The sequence below is a fragment of the Taeniopygia guttata genome, chromosome Z (genome assembly GCF_048771995.1).
Source record: "Taeniopygia guttata chromosome Z, bTaeGut7.mat, whole genome shotgun sequence".
Lineage (NCBI taxonomy): Eukaryota > Metazoa > Chordata > Aves > Passeriformes > Estrildidae > Taeniopygia > Taeniopygia guttata.
The window spans coordinates 81,581,848-81,600,104 of NC_133063.1; the positions used below are offsets into that span (position 1 = coordinate 81,581,848).

The 18,257-nt window shown below is 45.9% G+C and overlaps 2 protein-coding genes across 5 annotated transcripts in view; one reads left to right on the forward strand and one right to left on the reverse strand.

Moving 5' to 3' along the window:
• The window catches only part of MSH3 (mutS homolog 3), a 92,714-nt gene extending 89,436 nt beyond the window's left edge, over positions 1-3,278 (reverse strand). For 2 of the 4 annotated variants that reach the window (XM_072921719.1, XM_072921718.1), the window contains exons 1-2: positions 3,081-3,278; positions 528-651 (exon numbers count right to left, since the gene is read on the reverse strand). In XM_072921719.1, coding sequence (XP_072777820.1) covers positions 528-651; positions 3,081-3,272 — 316 coding nt within the window. In that variant the 5' untranslated portion in view covers positions 3,273-3,278. Of the gene's footprint in view, positions 1-527; positions 652-3,031 lie in introns of all 4 variants that reach the window. The other 2 variants (XM_072921721.1, XM_072921720.1) reach the window with 1 other exon arrangement.
• DHFR (dihydrofolate reductase) lies at positions 3,189-15,477 on the forward strand. Its single transcript, XM_002190440.6, has 6 exons — positions 3,189-3,326; positions 3,757-3,806; positions 5,700-5,805; positions 6,732-6,858; positions 13,581-13,696; positions 15,297-15,477. Exons 1-6 carry the CDS (start codon positions 3,241-3,243, stop codon positions 15,382-15,384), a joined length of 573 nt encoding a protein of 190 aa, XP_002190476.2. The 5' UTR covers positions 3,189-3,240; the 3' UTR covers positions 15,385-15,477.
• Positions 15,478-18,257: the final 2,780 nt, after the last annotated feature.

Below are 18,257 nucleotides of genomic sequence, written 5' to 3' on the forward strand. Positions count from 1 at the left end.
GCACAGAACACAACCATTTTGCTCCATGTCTCTCTTCCCTGTGTTCCCTCTCCTCTCCCACTGCAGTATTTCTGCCAGCCTGACAGAATCATGCACTTGAACAGCTTGGTTAACTTCCCTGGAAAACCAATATTCCTCACTTGTGTGCTTCTTTCTGTGTGGGAAGAGATGCATCACTATTTTTGGGACTGACAACTGCACAGCCATAAAGTTAGCTAAGAATACTGGAAATCAAGCAGATTTTTTTTCAATACATTTCTTTAAGCAGACAGTGTTGCCTCTTGAGGCTGTACTAGTGATATTTCAAAGCATCACACCCACAAATTTAATACCATTCCCTCTCTGAAGCTCAAGAGGCTAATTCCTTCTATTGAAATGTAATGAACTTTGCATCCACCGGTTTTCACACCAGCATTAACTTAGTAAATTCTCTGCTCAAAGCCATTTTTGAGGCAACAGAGCAGCTGACAATGAAAAACTTATTTACTGGCTGCCAGTGCTTGAAGGTTTGCTAACAGTGAACTCACTTTTATCCTGAGTCTTCAGCGGGTTACAGATCTCTTCCAGAGTAATTTGGCGTGCCTTAGTCTTCTTTTCACAGGGCTCATTGTTTTCAGTAGATGTACTCCTTTTTGTGCCACATTTAGAAGCCTGAAACGTAAATTAAACTAATAAGTTCAGTTACCTTTTCTGTTTGCTGTCCTCTGAAAGAGAACAAAGCAACTTCACAATAAGTTAATGCAAAATAGTCCAAGCTTCTATCCCTGGTATTGTTCAAGTCCAGGATGGAGGAGCTCGCAACATCCTGTTCCTTAGATGTCTTCTGAAACATGCAGTTAGAACACTATGTAAACAGAAAATTCATCAATTTTGCTGCTTCATCATTGATCTTTTGCAAGAAGCCTGACTAAATATGAAGAAGTAACTCATAAGTCCTAGAAAACATAAACACTTTGCACAGAAGCACGAAACAGGTGCTTTAAGCAGCTTGCATCCACATCTCATATCGTGACCTCAGATGGCTTAACCATGGAATTGCAATTTCCTCAGAACTAAGCAGGAACTCCAGCCCTGCCAACTAAACCCAAAATCTCCACATAAGCACAGCCCACGTGAGGAGCAGTTTTCAAGTCCACCATTAAATAACGCCAAATTAACACTAATTAGGAAGTTTATTCTACAAAGGCAGAAAGATGTAATCACAGACTTCAAAATGTATTTGGACCAAAGGCAACCAAAATAGCTGACTTGAGTCACAGGTAAAAGAAAGCAAACAACCTTCCAGGGCCAGAAGAGGCTGGGAACAATTACTACAGGGAGAGTGGGAAATACAAACTCAGAATGAAATCCAACTGCAGAGACACAGCCACTTTTCCCCAGAGATGACAAAGGGAAGGATCTGCATCACTGCAGGCTCTCTTGGCCTTGCACCTACTCAGCCCAGGAGCCACCTGAGCTCCAGCACCTGGGACAGGAGCACGGCTCGCCACATGCCAGAGCTGCCCAAAAATGGGATTCACTGCTCAGTGTGCCACCAGCCAGCAGTGACACCCTGCAGTGAGACACTGGGCGCTCCATCAGTGCTGGGCAGGCCTGGGCTGCCCCAGCTCAGCCCCTGCCCTCTCCCTGCCATAACTTACACTCCTTACAGACAGACAGACAGACAGACAGAGCTGGCACTGCCCTGTGCCAGCAGGGACTGGGGCTGTGCCCGGCCCTGTCCCAGCTGCAGGGCTGAGCTCGGTGCTGCCGTGGGCTGGGGTCAGCTGCGCCATGTGTGGGCTCTGAGCATTTACACAACTCTGCAAGGCCATCCTGTTTTACATCCCTTAAACCTGCTAAATGCAGGACGCCCTTGACTGAGAGATGCAGCTGCTGCCTGTCCCAGTGATCAGGACTCACTTCTGGCTGATCAGACTTCAAAGTACACAAAGATTAAACCTCAGAGAACACCCTGACTTATGAGAACTAATATAATCCACATTTTGCAAAACTGGAAGGCACAGGGGTTCAACACTGGAATGAAGCCCCAGTGGCATGGACCAACACACTGGCCTTGCTCAAGCCACCACACCTGTGCCAAGCTCCAGCTCCTCTGAGACAGGCACATCCTGTATCACAGGATCCCAGGGTATTTGGGGCCGGGATGTCTCACACAGGGCCCTGCAGCCCTCCCCGGCACTGTCCCAGGCTCTGCCCCTCCGTGCACACAAGTTCTTCCTCCCGCTGCCCTGCCACTCGCCGGCCTTTCTCCGATGGCCACCGCTGCTGCTGCTGCGGCCCGGCCCGAGCTCCGGCAGCCCCGGGAGCTGTGGGATGGACGGGATCCCCTCAGTTCCCTTCTCCAGCCCGCCCGGCCCGAGCTCCGGCAGCGCCGGGAGCTGTGGGACGGACGGACGGGATCCCCCCTCAGTTCCCTTCTCCAGGGCCCGGCCCAAGCTCGGGCAGCCCCGGGAGCTGTGGGATGGACGGACGGGATCCCCCCTCAGTTCCCTTCTCCAGCCTGCCCGGCCCGAGCCCGGCAGCGCCGGGAGCTGTGGGACGGACGGACGGGATCCCCCCTCAGTTCCCTTCTCCAGCCCGCCCGGCCCGAGCTCCGGCAGCCCCGGGAGCTGTGGGACGGACGGACGGGATCCCCCTCAGTTCCCTTCTCCAGCCCGCCCGGGCCGAGCTCCGGCAGCGCCGGGAGCTGTGGGACGGACGGACGGGATCCCCCCTCAGTTCCCTTCTCCAGCCCGCCCGGGCCGAGCTCGGCACAGAGGTGCTGCAGAGCCCAAATCCCCTCTGTGCCTGCCCTGAGGCCCTCCAGCTGCTCCGTGTCCCTCCTGAAGCCAGGCTGCTCCCCGAGTACGGGAGTACCAGTGCCCAGCGCCACACAGACGCCACAGCCGGGACCTGGCAGCGGCCCCGCAGTGCCCGTGCCCCGGCATGGACACCGGGATGGGTCCCGGGATGGAACCGGGATGGGTACCGGCACGGACACCGGCACGGACACCGGCACAGCGGGCCGCGCCCGCCCCGCCCCGCGCACCGTGTGGAGCGGGCCGCGCTGGCCGCCGCTCGCCGCCGCCCCGAAGAACCTGCTGAGCACCGGCTGCCCCGCGGCCCCGCCGCCCCGCCGGCCCCGCGGCATGGCCGGGCCCCGCGCCGCGGCACCGCCTCCCGCCGGATGCGCCCGCTCGGCACGCCCCGACCCGCCCCGGCGCGGCACGGCACGGCGCGGCACGACACGGCACGGCCATGCCGCGCTCGCTCAACTCCATCGTGGCCATCAGCCAGAACATGGGCATTGGCAAGGACGGGCGGCTGCCCTGGCCGCCGCTGAGGTACCGCGGCCCGCCCGGCCCGCACTACAGCCCCCAGCGTGCCCCGCGCCGCGCGGCAGCAGGCGGGCGCGGCGGGGCCGCGCGGGGCGCGCTGGGAGATGTAGTGCGTGAGGGGATGCGCTGTGAGGCGGGAAAGCGGCGGCGTGGCGGGAGCGCGGCTGTGGGGTGGTTGTTTCGCGTGGGTTCTCTCTCGTGCCGTGGGCGCAGGTTGTCACTCATGCAAACACAGCTGGGGGACAAAGGTCCCACCTCGGCCGGTCACGGGTTCAGCTCTGTCCAACCGCCTCTCCCCGGCCTCCGGCAACACACCCAACACGAGTGGGGATTTTTCGTTGAAATTAGAGAACTTGCGGGGAAAAAAAAAAAAAAATAGGAACTAGAGAAGTTATTCTTAAGACACGTTGTAACGCAGCTCGTGCTTCCCCGGCAGGAACGACTACAAGTACTTCCAGAGAATGACGAGCGCATCCCCCGTGGAAGGTACCGTGTGGGGTGCGTGGGCCCGGCCGCCCACGGCTCGGGATTCGGCATTTCCCTGCCCGCCCTCGTGAAACCAGGACGGAAAATCAAAACCTTACAATTCTAATAAAGATTTGTAGGGATGGTGTGTTCAGTACAGCGCCCGACGCATGTGAGGGATCTTTTTTTTTTTTTCTTCTTAAAGGATATGCGTGCCCCTGAGGACTCCTGATCCTTCTTTATTAGTGTTGCTAATTTACGTATGCATAGAATTTGACAATAGGTTCCTGCATATTCATTTTGCTGATTTCGGTTACACTTACAGCTAGTTACACTTGTGCTCAGTTTTTGTCAAGAAAGTACAGAAAGAACTCCTGAATCACTCTGGGCTGTCTGTTTTAAGGTCTGAGGAATTTTTCTTATCTCTTATTTCTTTAGCTTGGAAATTTGCATTCTTTTTCTTTAGATGGGGTAGTTTTGTTAGTGCTGCAGTTACTAGACTAAACAGCATATTTTACTTATGTTAGCAAGCTTAAAGTGGCAGATTTCACTTAAATCTAAATGGATTTCTACCTTGTTAGATTTTCACTTTGTCTCACTCACGAGTGTCACCAATATTTCAGCCCTTTGCAATCGCTCGGGTTAGATGAGGGAAGGAGATGAATCAGGTATTTCAGAGGAGATGCTGGTGATCTCTTAGGTTCTCCATTCAAGTAATTCTTTCATCAGAAGAATAGAAAACTTCATCTAAAGTTTACCTAACAAAGTTTCTTTACACAAAACTCCAAGTTAAAATGGGAAGGTTTTCACAAGCTGCTTAATTAGCAGAGGTGGTTTGTTTTTTGCAGTCTGCATTAGCTTATCTAACTTGTTTGCTTAGCCTTGGCCATCCGATCCACCCCTCTGACCCTTGTGACAGTAATTTTGCTGAGTTTTCCGAGTGCTGAGCCAAATCCACACACCAGAAAATCTAAACCATACTACTGCAGTTGTTTGTCAATACAGTAATTTTTCCATGGTTTGTTTAGGGATTTTTTTTATGCTGTTAAAATTCACTTTTTTGGTAAGAACTTACATCTGATCATCTTCATATATTCCCTTGTTTTAATTAGGTGCCATACTCCATTTTCTGCCTTGAAGCTCTGTTTTGATTAGGTGACTTACTCAATTTTCTGATTTGAATGTCTGTTCCATCATCCACAAGGAATGTCTAATCTCATTTTGAAATGGTTCAGAGTGAAAGACTTTACATATGTTTGAAGACTTGGTTCAGCCCTTTGCAACCCTGTATGTACTAAAAAAGGACAGAACACAATTGACAGTTGTCTTTTTAGATGTTGCATCTTACCTGGCAGAAATAACCTGTGATCAAGAAAAAAGGTGTTTGAAATATAATTACAAAGAAACATTTTGCTCTGTCCTGCCTGCAGATCTTTTGATAAGCTGTGATCTTGGATGCTAAAGTGCTTCATAACCAGACTTCCTAATGGATTATGGTGCCATAAATCCTCACACCAGGGATGTCACCTTTGCCTCTGTTGTGTCTCAGCCTGGAAACAACATGGGAAGGGTGACCATGTTGTCATTGTGGTTTTTTCTCTGATAACTCCTTTTCCTCCTAAAGAGAAACATTCCTTTCCTTAGCAAATTTACATATGAGAGGTAGTCAGGTTATGAATGCTTGGGTTTGGTCGGAAATTATGTGTGTGTTAGAGTGTGATTGATCACCTGTAGCACTTTGGCTTTAGATTTAATTTGACTGGTTCTTCTCTGAGAAACTGTTGTGGGTTTATAAATCAGTTCTCATCTGAGAACTGAGCTTGTGCTTTTGCTAAGTGCTGGAGAGGGGCTTGGAAACGCATGGGAAGTCCATCACTGTTTCTAAACAATTCAAATCAATTCTCTCCTGCTCAGGAAAAAAGAATGCAGTGATAATGGGTAGAAAAACGTGGTTCTCCATTCCTGAGAAGAACCGTCCTTTAAAAGACAGAATTAATATTGTGCTCAGCAGGGAGCTCAAGTAAGTATGATAAATAAGGGCCCTGTAAAACAAATAAAAACCTGCACCAAAAAATGTCTGTAGTGTTACAACATGCAGTAGTTCCAAATGTAGCATTTTTGATACCTGTTTAGAAAGCATTTCTGCTGTTGATTCTGAATGTTATGACTACTTTACTCTTAATTTTTAATTTTTTAAAATTCATTCACAAGGTAATTGTCATTACTTTGCATCATGAGTACTACTTTTAGCTCTACTCACAAACCATTTGACAATTTTCAATAGTGTTTCTGACTCATGTGCTTAACTGTATTTCTCTAGTTCCTGCCTACACTGGTGGCCCTAAGTCCATTTCTTGAAGTTCATTTTTATTGGGATTTGTGGATGAACTGTTCATTTTCAGAGCTCACTTCTTGAATGAATCACCCACAATCATGCAAATATTTTTAAATACAAATGTCCACTTGTAGTGCTTTATTGCTTTGGAGGATGTTGGTGGATTTGCAGGTGATTATGTGAGAATATTGGCTTTTCAACTGGTTTTGTTGAATTAAATATTAATGTGGTGAAATTCAAGTCAAAATCTACATTTTATTTCTTGATTATCTGTACTTAATGATCTATGTTTAATTTATAGATTGTGTCTTTATCTTATAGATATGTAAATTTCTCAGTTACGCTTTTTCAGAAACATGTTGTGAAATTCCAGATTCCTAATTTATAATGCCTCCTAAATTACAGTTAAGCTGTGATCTGTTAAACAATCCTACAGATGAGATGAGACTTCTAACATAATTTTGCAATAACAGGCACTTCAAAGTAATTAGCTGATGTGGAGCATGTAGTTATTTGTTAATTCAGGAAGGCACATTTTGTGTCTAGACTGTATTGATGATCATGATTAATTGTCCCTTATTTATTTAGTAATAGAGCTTTTCTTTTTCCAGGGAAGCCCCGAAAGGAGCACATTATCTTTCCAAAAGTCTGGATGATGCTCTAGCTCTTTTGGATTCACCAGAGTTACAAAGTAAAGTCTGCATGGTTTGGATCGTGGGAGGCAGTTCAGTGTACAAGGTACATTTAGCCTCCTCCTAAATTACTCATTTTCTGTGATGGGATAAGGATGAAGTTCCTATTGGTGCTGCTTTAGGAGGTGCTTTCCCTTCACATTACCAGCAAACTGCAGTAATTGCAACAGATCAGGTCTCACAGAGCAGGATCTCAACTCTCAAGTTCAGAATACCCATCCAGAAACTGAACATTGCCCTTGCCAGTGGGCCAGTGTCACACTGTTGTTGTGCTTTTGAGAGCTTTTCATAAATACCTAAATTGCAGTATTCTTCAGAAAAAAACCTGTATTGTTATGTTTATTTTACTGAGCCCATGTTTTTGTGTTTATTTTACTGAGATTGCTGACTGACCCTGCAAAGGTTGTGAAAAGAAAAAAAAAGAGGAAAAGTGCTCCAGCATTTTTAGCCAGAGTATGACACTTTGTACATGTAAATGGGAAAGAAAATAGGATTTAGAGAGAGCTGACAGGTCATGGTGTCAGCAATAACAGGAGATAACCATACAACAAAAGGTCGCACTCACTCTGCTTTCTCATCCAGCAGTGTTCCCACTGCTCCCGCTCCCTGGGTCAAGAATTGTAAAGCAAATTCTATTTAACAGTAAAGGGAACATTGCTGCTGTCCTTTAGTCATTACAGCCACGCTGGGAGATACACTGCAGTTGTTGTTGGGCACTCCAATATGAGATGTGTGATGACAGTGCCATAAAGCACCTGGTGGGAAAACAGGGCTGATACTGTGTCCTGTGTACAGGGTAGGAAAATGCGTTTTTCTGGTGTTTCTTGCCTTTACACTTTGTGCTTTTCACGAATCTCTCCTCTGTGTCTGAGGAAGCAAATCTATCACAGTGAAAACAGTGAAGTGGTTAGAGATTGCTACGACTGTAAGAAGATGAGGTGCACATGAGATAACACCGTTGTTCCCCGTGGTGAAGTCCACCATATGTCCAATGTGCAAGTCATTCAGCCTATAATCAGATGTTATCCTGCAGAAGAAATGTTCTTGGCTCTCAGCCACAACAGTGCCTGTGCCATGTCGAGGGTTTCTGGAGGGGCTTCTCCTCACAGAGGGCAGAGCTGCCCAGCAGGAGCCAGAGCCAGCTGTGAGCAGCAGCACTTGCCCCTGCCCTGCCACAGGCTCACTGTAAAGAGTTACTTCTTCTGCTGCTTCTTCCAAGAGCATCTGTCTTGGAGGCTTGTGATATTTGGAAGAAAATAATGCCTTTTTTTAGACCATTACTCACCAATACTCACATTACAAATTGTCAGTTTTGATCAGGAGTAAATTGGAAAGTACTATTTGTACTGATCAGTACAAGGGAATGTGTAAAATAATATGAGACCTGGTTACCCTGGACATGGGAAAGCATTGAGTGAGATGGGAATGACCAGTGTGGAGAACAGAAGGCTCCAGGGACAGCTCAGAGCCCCTTCCACTGCCTAAAGAGGCTCCAGGAGAGATGGACAGTGACTGGGGACAAGGACTGCAGGGACAGGACACAGGGAATGGCTCCCACTGCCCCAGGGCAGGGCTGGATGGGAGATGGGGAATCAGGAATTGTTCCCTGGCAGGGTGAGCAGCCCTGGCACAGGGTGCCCAGAGCAGCTGGGGCTGCCCCTGGATCCCTGGCAGTGCCCAAGGCCAGGCTGGACAGGGCTTGGAGCAGCCTGGGACAGTGGAAAGTGTCCCTGCAGTGAGACAAGATGAGCTTTAAGGCTCTGTCCAACCCAAACCTTTTTGTGGTTCTAAATTTCAGCTGTTTCCTCTCTTTTCAGTCATCTACTCAATACATTTCAAAGGAAAGTTTAGTTACATTAGGAAGAAATCTGACAGTTTTATACAGATTCCTGCACTCAAACTACCTTTGTGTTTTAACTGAAAGGGTTTTATGGGGACCATACACAGCCAAGTAATATTTTTAGTGCCTGTATTAAAGATGCACAAAGAATTTTACAGGAGTATTTCCATTATATCATGAAGAAATGTGTGGGAAATCAAATGGCAATTGGTAATTGGAATGAATAATTTTTTTCAGTAGTTGTAGGTATTTGGTTTGAAAGCATTATTTTGATTTCACTGTTTTGTGTGGCTCAGAGGTTGAGACCTGATTTTGTTCATTAATATGGGTCTGTGCTTGTCGATAGAAAGGCCTACCCCATTTTGATTATTCAGGCTGTTACAGAACTCTCTTACAGAAAACCAAATCTGTTTATACTTCCACTGTCAAACTGAAAGCATGTTCATCTGGGAGTTCCTTGCTGCCCTTTTAGGCCAAGGGAAGCACTTGCAGGTGGCAGATTTGCACGTTCCCAGTGGGATCTGCCTCCAGGTTCTGTTACAGTTTTCTGTCTGACCCTGTCATGCTGTGTGCAAGGAGCATGGTCCGTGCAGGGCAATTGTTCTGTGGGTTGCTAACTCCTTGAAGCACAGTGGTTTTCCATGGGGATCACCACAAAGTGGAAGCACAGGCAGCCGTGTGCTCTGACAGCCTGTCAGGGGCTGCTGTGGGTGTCAGAGGAGGAGTAGGAAGATGTGGGGGTTCTTGGGACAGTGCTGCAGCTGCTCTGCCCAGGCTGGTCCGTGGTCCTCAGCACAGTGAGCTGTCCCGTGACCTTCCATTGGAGTGGGTTTCCAGGGAACAGGGAGCAGGTACAGAATGTACAGGATGTGAGGGTGTCTGTCAGAAGCTGCAGCAGCAGCTTTGCCATTGCCAGACAACAGCTCCAGGGCCCACAGCGTTATTTCAGACAGTGGCAATTGTCCTGTGGAGCCTTTTAATACAGCTCCTGGCCTTAGCACTGTGCATCTGTTAATCAGTTTGCCTTGGGGAGGTGCACTGTGCTCAGGGCTGGTGTCACCAGCTCTGGGAACAGTCCTGCAAGCCGTGTTTCTGTAGATGGTGTGAGCAGGGAGCGTGCCATCACCTTACAGGCCATTGCTGGCTTTTGTTTCCCACAGTCCTGGTGGGTGCCCTGGGCCATTCAGGGTGTCTGGGCAGCTGCCCTGCTGTGCCTTCTGCTTGGCCCAGATGCCGTGCTGCAGCTCCAGCCAGACCTGCCCTCATGTGGGGTGCTGGGCCGAGGTGCAGCAGCTGCCCAGCTGTCTGAGTGCACATCTGGAACACAGGTGTGCCTTTAGGAACTGAGGCAAGCCAGGGTACTACAGCATGTGCTCCAGGATGGCATTTTGGGGCAGGATGCTGCCTGCCAGGAGTGGGATGGAGGCAGGGGTTTGCTGCTGTTCACGTCCTTTTCCTCCTCAGGCTGCAGAAGAGGGAGGGCCAAATCTGTCAACATTTATAAGGACACAGAGCATCCCTCTGTTGGTTCTGGTTGCCCCTTGGTTCTTAAGGACGCAGTTCTCTCCAGGAGTTGGGGGACTGGCATCAGCTGCCTCAGGCCCTCTGTGAGCTGTGGTGGCCTTTCAGGTCCTCGTGTAGGTCATGCTGATGCTGTGCTCACACACTCCAGGAAACTGACCTGACCTCTGCAACAAGGAAGGAGGGAGCAGTGGGAACTGGGAGAAGCTGGGTGGAGTGTTGGTATTGGCGAGTGAGAGCAGAAAAAGTTGAAAACATCTCCATCAGTTCAGTGATGGTTCAGAAAAACTCATGTGGGTGTCATCTTCTTGAGTTTCACTGGACACTGATCTCTCATCAGGTTTATTATCTCTTAATGTAGCCACAGGGAAGTAGCAATGACCCCAGGGAAGCTTTTGGGCTTCTGACAGCACAGGCTTACCAGGTTAATTTGCTTGGGTCTTAGTGCAATGCCACCTGGATCCCCTGTGCACTGTTCTGGATCTCCTGAGTTCCAGAAGGAGATTTTGTGTGGATGAGGAAGGAGGAGCCAGCAGTGGGTTACAGCAGCTATGAAGCTGTTGCACATCATGGCAGGCACTCTGTGATTTTGTGGGAGCACTTCATGTTTGGAGGGCTGTCTGCTGGCTTATGAGTGCTTCTTGTGTGCTGGGGGCTTGTGGTGCTGGCCCACTCTTTGGTGCTGGCCCTGGAGTCCTTCCCAGCTGTTAGAGCTCCTCAGATGTACTGGAGCACAGCTTCTGGCTCTGTTTCATCCCCAAGAAATTTCATTAATGTGTATCAAACCTGCTTACATGTACAGCTCAGTCATGGTGAGTGGGGACAACTGGAAGAGTCATTAAAAGTTGGACTCAATGATCTTGGAAGTCTTTCCCCACCTCAGCGATTCTACAATTCTGTGATTTCAAACCAGGTTTCTGTTCTGAGTTGAGACACTGCTGCACCTGTGTGGAGGTATTGTCTCTTGAGAAGTTCAGGTCTTGGCCTCAGCTCTGAAAAGCAGTGCTCTCTGGACATCCTGGGGGGGTCAGAGGCCCACAGAAGGGTTTAGGCTGGAAAGGGCTTAAAGGGTCATGTCATTCCAGATTTCTTGTTTGGAAAGTGGGACACTTTCCTCTAGACCAAGCTACTCTGAGTCCACTCAGTGTGAATTATATCAGTCTCTTTTAATTACATTTAAACTCTGTGGTTTAGACGGGTCAAAAACAACGTTGAGGTTTTACTAGGAACAGGACCTGTAAGTCCATCATATCCTTAAATATTAAATAGGGTGTTAAAACCAAAACTAACAACAGCAAAACCACATACATACAAATCCACAAAAACCAACAGACCCAAGTGTCAGCTTCCTTATGTGTATGGTATGGTTTTACAATGTGTGCAGTGAGTATGTCAGCATTCCACCAGCTCAGCTCTGTGCCTCCTCTAATTTGGCTTCAGTCCCAAAAAATTGGTGAAACCAATGGAGTGGCCTGGACAGGGCAAGACTGAATTGAGTATCAGTGAGGACCAACTTTATTTCTTTGTGGGAAGGACAGCATTATGACAAAACTCCTTTGCCACCCTGCCATGTCCTCAGCAATGTTTCACTGAGGCAGTGTCGGAGTCCAGGCCTCCCTGAACATCTCCTTTGGAGATCTCACCTGCGGAAGTTTTTGTGTGTGATACAAAATTTACTTCTCTGAAGTTGCCTCTGGGGACCAGGGAGGACCGGGTGTTCCCAAGGGAACAGGAGCTGTCCCCATGGGCAGTAACTGCTGGGACAGGTCCATGAGGCAGGTCTGGCCCCGTGACCATAACCAGGTCAGGCATAGCCTGGGGTGAACAGGCAGGGCTGTGGGCACAGGCTGGGGCAGCAGCTGATTTAACTGTGTTGGAATCCCAAAGCAGGGGAACGTTGCCCAGAACAGAGCAGAACAAGTGGAGAAGCACATCTGTCTTTGCCCCTTGCATGCTCACTGCCAGACACTGGGCACTCCCAGCTGCTGAGGAGCAATATGTGGCCTGAAACCAGCTGAGCCTGTTGCTCTTCCCCAAACTCTGTTTGCTGTTTACTGGTCATGGGCACCTACACACACAGTCCTCCAGAGCTGGTCTGGCAAACTGAAGAAGCATTTGCACTCCTTCTATGAATGTGAGGCAGTGGCACAGCTGGTTGGTCCATTCAGCTAATGAAACCATTTCCCTAGAACAGAGGTCACCATCTGGTCTCCCTGGGATTAAATTTAACTTTCTTTGCACCACCTGTGGTCAGTCCCTCCCTGTGCTCCTCTCTGGCCTGTTGTGGTGCTGGAGAGTTCTTGATAAAGCTGAATTCCCACAGGCTTGGATAGGAAGTTGGTTTGTTCTTCTACTACAAAGCAAAAGTGTCTCTGTTTACACATTTTTTTATTTGTGAAACAGATTATTATTCTGTAATTTTGCAAGTCTTACAGTCTTACCTTCCTGTCCCTAAACACAGAAAAAATCCAGTATTTGTGTACAAACTGGATGGACACCATCTCAGTGCTGTTCGATGCTTGTGTGCTGTGACTTAGCTCTCATTTCTAACTGTTCTCTAGTAGAGCAGCTTTTCTACAAATTAGCCTCTCAGCAGTGGTTAATTAATTTTATTGGATTCCATTTGTTATTACTTGGTTCCTGTGCTTGTTGAAGTAGTACCTAATAGCCTGCTGCATGGTGAGTCACCTTCCACAAAAAGCATTGCTCATTGCCAGTTTAAGCAAAAAGGAGGAACAGCTACAAGCTTTTCAAAAATGTATTGTAACCAGCCCTAGTGTAGCTTTTCATGGGTTATTTTAATGCCCACAAGGTCTGGAAGAGTTGCCATTTTTTCGATCTCAAAACAAAATGCACATTCCTAACTCCTGAATTTGTTAGTGAAAAGCTTGCCTAACAAACATTATCTTAGAACATTTTCACCCAAGGAGCTTGAAAATGTAAAAGCTTTCAGCATGTGTTACCATTTTGCCACAATCCAGAGATCCACCTTTGAAGTTAAACTAAGGGGTAGATCGATATTTGGAATTCCAAAACATACAGCACAAATCCCTAGCAGTGATTCTAAGCATCAGAATAAATTACCTTGAGGTGTGGGCATCTCTCACCACTTAAACCTTCCTGTCTCCCAAAGAGGTGTGATTCAGAAATTGTTTATTGCTACTGGGCCTACTGTTCCTTTCTTCTCACAGTGCTATTCAAATTTAGTTCTTAACTTCTGTCAGATACCCCAGGCTCTGAGAATAGGTATTGCTGCCACTTACCAGGTGGAACTGACACGGGGTGAAATTATCCCTTTAGAAAGTGCTCTTCAGCAGAGTCTGAAAGAGGAGATTCAGAGTGTAATTTTCACGGCTTTGCTAAAAGCCTGTGATACATAAAATTGTGACTTTGTGTTGTTTCCAAAGGAAGCAATGGAGAAGCCAATTCATCATCGATTGTTTGTTACAAGAATCCTGAAAGAATTTGAAAGTGACACATTTTTTCCAGAAATTGACCATAACGACTACAAGCTTCTAACAGAGTAAGTACCAAAATGCTTACAGGCTTGTCTTCAAAATAATCTAATTTGAATGTTTTAAGGGTTATATTAAGGCCATGTTGGTTTGAGTTTGAAGTGAATTTTTTCCCACAATGATACTTCACTTACAACCTGGAATGACACCACACTCTGCACAGATTTTTTTGGAACTTGCTGTGTTCTTCAACTTTCCTATGATCTTCACAGTAAAGAGTTTTCTATGTCGGTTTGCTGCAAAAGTAGCTTTTTCTTACTGTTTCCTGGTTTGGAATTATTCAAATGTTTACTAAGCTTTGTAACTCTCAGTGTGTTGTTAGTAAATAGTATTTTGCCTCTGAATGTCTTTGATACATTGCCAAAGACAAATTAAATAGACTCGACTGGAGAGGCTTGAGCTTTATAGATTTCTAAGGTTATTCCTTCCCTCCTGAGAAAATTACTTCTCACAAAAGTAGTAGGAAAGTGTGTAGAAAAACTTACAGTTTCTGCCTATTCACTGTGGTTTCTTCTACATTATCCTTGTCATATTCCAGTCGTGCTTTTATGTCCTCTCCAACAAGATTACATCCGACAGGCACTGAGGAGCAGCAAAAATTCAGACACCTGCCTCAAGAACCAGGGAGGACCAGACCTGTTCTCCTCCTGCTGCTACTGTTTTGGCTCTCAGCTGGTTACAGACCAGCAATAGAAGAAATAGAAAGTATGAGGAGTGAAACTCTCCTCAGGGGGCACGGGAATGGATTGGCATGGCTCTGGGGGAGGATAGGCAGGGGCAGGGAAGGGTGCAGGACAGACAAGGTGGGTGGGGATGGTGAGTCACCTTCTCCAACTCCAATATATTGTGAACTACTCAGTGCTCATTCGAGTGTCCTCAAGTCTGACCCAAAGCTCCCTCTCAGCTGTTCCTAGCTATACATTGTTTTTGGCCAATGTACTGAAATGAACATTGGCATTAGAACATGATTTTGTAAAATAACAGGTAATTTCCTCACTGAAGTGGAGACCTGATGATGCCAAACCTTACCAAATACATTTAAAATGTATCTCTCCCTCAAAGTCAGTATTACTCATACAAAATCCTTGTTCTTTCGCAGGGAGATGGAAAGATTTTTGAAAGCATCTATTAATAAGAAGTGGTTTAGGAAACCTGGAATATAGAAGAACTCTTTCTATGGTAGCAGTCACCTGCTTTAGTAATATCTTGCAGACTTGTAAAAAGCCTTGTCCTTAGCATTTCGTCTAAACCAACTTAGGAAAAGCAAGGCAAGGAAAAAACCCAAAGTGTTCCATAATCTCTTCTTCCTTGGCTGACATTTTGAATAACATATTGGAGGATTGAATAAAAATATTGGGTATTTCCTTAAGCCAAAAATAGCGGTGTTGTTTTGTGTCCGAGTATGCTTTCTTAATCTAAAAGATGTGCATACAAATAATGGATAGTAGTTAATATGATTCCTAAAAACAGTGTATCTATTCTAAAAATGTTTTCATTTTTTTTTCCAGGCAGCTTACTTTTCTAGTTGATTGGATAAACTAGAGGTGAATCATAATTATATTCTTACCTGCTTGTTGGCTTTTGCTTTTTCTTCTCCTCTCTCTCTAGGTACCCAGGTGTACCTGCTGATATCCAGGAAGAGAATGGGATCCAGTACAAATTTGAAGTATATGAAAAAACTGTCGTGCCGCCATAAGGGAGGCATTTTGTACTTCTGTGTAAGGGCAGGTATTTTAAACCATGAAGTTTTACTGAGTGTAAAGATACATTAAAACTTTGAAGAAAATCATGCCTGATGGTAAAATACCTCAGTAGTGAATGGTTCCAAAAAAACACACCCCACACTTTGAAGATACACCCTGCAGAAGGGGGTCTGAGCAATTCCACAACAAAGGTTGCATGAGACCTTACACTGATCTTATAGTCCATGGCAGCATCCCTGACAATTCCATGGATAATGACAGGCATCAGACTGTGTCAGAGCTTTTCTACTAAAACAAAAGGTTTTAGTATCTCTGTCCTTGTTCAAAACATGCAGCACTGAGAAAGCATCAATCCTCCCAAGTTTGACTGGGATTTGTAAACATTTATAACAGCCTTTAAAATCTGTTGATATAGAGGTGAAAGTAAGCAAGCCCAGCAGGGGAAGGGGGATTGGGAAGTCTCACACAGCAGTTGAGGGGTGCACTTGTCAGAATCTGTGGTATTGGTGATTCCCAGATTGTAGAAAGTCTCTGTCTGTCAGCCCCGCTGCCAAAGCAGAAGCCATAATTGGTCTGTGCTGTTTCAAGGTTGTTTATTCTGTTTATCTCTAACATGTTCTGCTGCCCTGCCGCAGCTCTGTCCTGCAGGGCAGCGTGTGGGGCTCTGCCCTCAGTGGGATGGTACAAACATTAAATACCACAAACTACCTGTGCTGGATTTACAATAACGTGCCAATATCTGTCACCTACGTTGGACAGTGTGTCCCCAGCCTGAACCAACAGAAAAATGCCAACACCACAGTGAAACATGGAGGGCATGAAGAAGGAGAAAAAGGACAAGGCACACCCAATTCCTCCATCTTGTCCCCTTTGGACCCCTAATCTAGAAACCTAAAATTTTACTTTTGCACCCGTGTCACACTTAATTATTACTTATATCAAACACTCAAAGCTTGTAATTGATCCTGTAAGATTGAGTGGCTCTGCCCTCGAGCCAGTGGGACACGGGGGAAGCTTCCAGCAGCTTCTCTCAGCACCCACCCCTGCAGCCCCCTGCTCCCCAGACCTGGCCACACAAACCCAGCAAAATCTGGTAAAGAAGCTTTAGTTTTTCCCTAGGTTCACAGCTGTGTGAAAGCTTTGCTGCTCTCATAAAAAGTCACTCTGTCAGTTTGACACAGTGACTTCGAAGTGGAAGAAAATATACATTAATTTCTTAAAAGTCTGTGTTCCTATGTTCCTGCCAAGCATTATCAGTAAAGATGCAGTTTGTTTATCAGTGTAATTTTGAATACTCTATGTGACAAATTATAAGCAATAGTAGAGTAGTTCTGTTTCATCTTTAGTAGATATAGTTAAATACAAAAATATGAAAATTACTAAATAAACTGGAATAATTTACACTGATGTTCCCTTAGAATATCAGCTGTGAGCACCCCTTGAATTTTCCGTGGCACTTTACTACAACATCTAGCTGATAAAAAGCATATTTGTTGCAGCACCTCTCTGAGCTGTCTCTGTTTCCTTTGAAACTGTGAGCACTTCCCTGTATTGATCTTCTTGTTCCGTGTGTGCTGATATTACATTGATCGATAAAAACAAGATTATGCTTACATAATGCTGCAAGAAGTCTCCAGAGTTTTAAACTGACAGCACATTGTTAAGGGGAGGAAAGAGACTGCTACCAGGGAGATGCCACTTTTTTTTTTTTTTTTAATATGAGTCACAGTGACCCTGGCAGGAGAATAACCTCCCAAAAATGTTTAAAACATGCCTGTTATAGGTCAGTGTTGAAAGCTCTGTCAGTTTGCAAAGTACTGTGTTTAGGACAACTGACATTTATTAAAAGTGGATGAAAAGACTTCATGCAATGTTGGCTGAGGCCAACATATATTAGAAGAAACTTTGTGCCTAAGTGCAGAGATAGGGTTCAGTGAGGCCAGGATGTTTTGTAGCATCATTTCAGTTTCAAAGAACTTTTAACTTGGGTGCAAACACAAGGCTGCTGAGAACATAAGTGGTTACTCTTGATTCTTTGTGGACTCACTCAGTCCTCTCCAGATTTAACTATGTCCTTTGTCAGATACAACAACAAATTAAGTTAATTGACGTTTCGTGGAAATGCAAACTTCTGTCTCCTGCTTGAAACTTTTCAGAACATAATGCTGTTCCTTCAGTGTGGCTCTCTGCCACAAAGATGCATTTTTGTTTGGTTTGGTTTTCAGTAGAAGCACTGCATTTGGACAACACCTTTTGCACCACAGCTTTTCAATATACCGAGCCCCATGAAGAACTAAGAGAATGCATTTGACTGCAGTGAAGCTGAACCCAAAATCGTGTTCACACCAAGGACAGGCAGCCCAGGCACCACTCTTTAACCACACCAAGGTTAAAGCTTTGCTGTCTTGGGACGGGTGGGCAGAAGGGTGTGAGCCTGTGTGCTCAGCAAGCACATGCAGACTGTTTGCTGTCGGGTGAGTTTTGAGAGTGGTTACCTGTCCCCTGTTACTTGCCCAGGGTAAAAATAAGTCTTTCGTACTGTGGCTTGAAGAGAAAAAAAGCCTGTGTTCCAAATGCATCTTCCCCATGTTTTGTTTACTCCTGTACCTCATTGATGAATGATTCCTTGAAAAGCCATAGATTCTCATTATGTCCAGTACAGGGGAAAATGTAATGTTTTTACCCAGTCCATGCAGCTAAGTGCAATGAATAGCGTTGTGAGTGACAGTGTAATTACCAATCACCAAGAAAAGTCTATACAGGTATAATTTAATCCCCCTCATTCATGCTTTCCCGGGAACAAAATGTTCCAAACATATTAAAATTTTAATTTTAAAAGATAATACGAGATTTAACAAGATAGCTA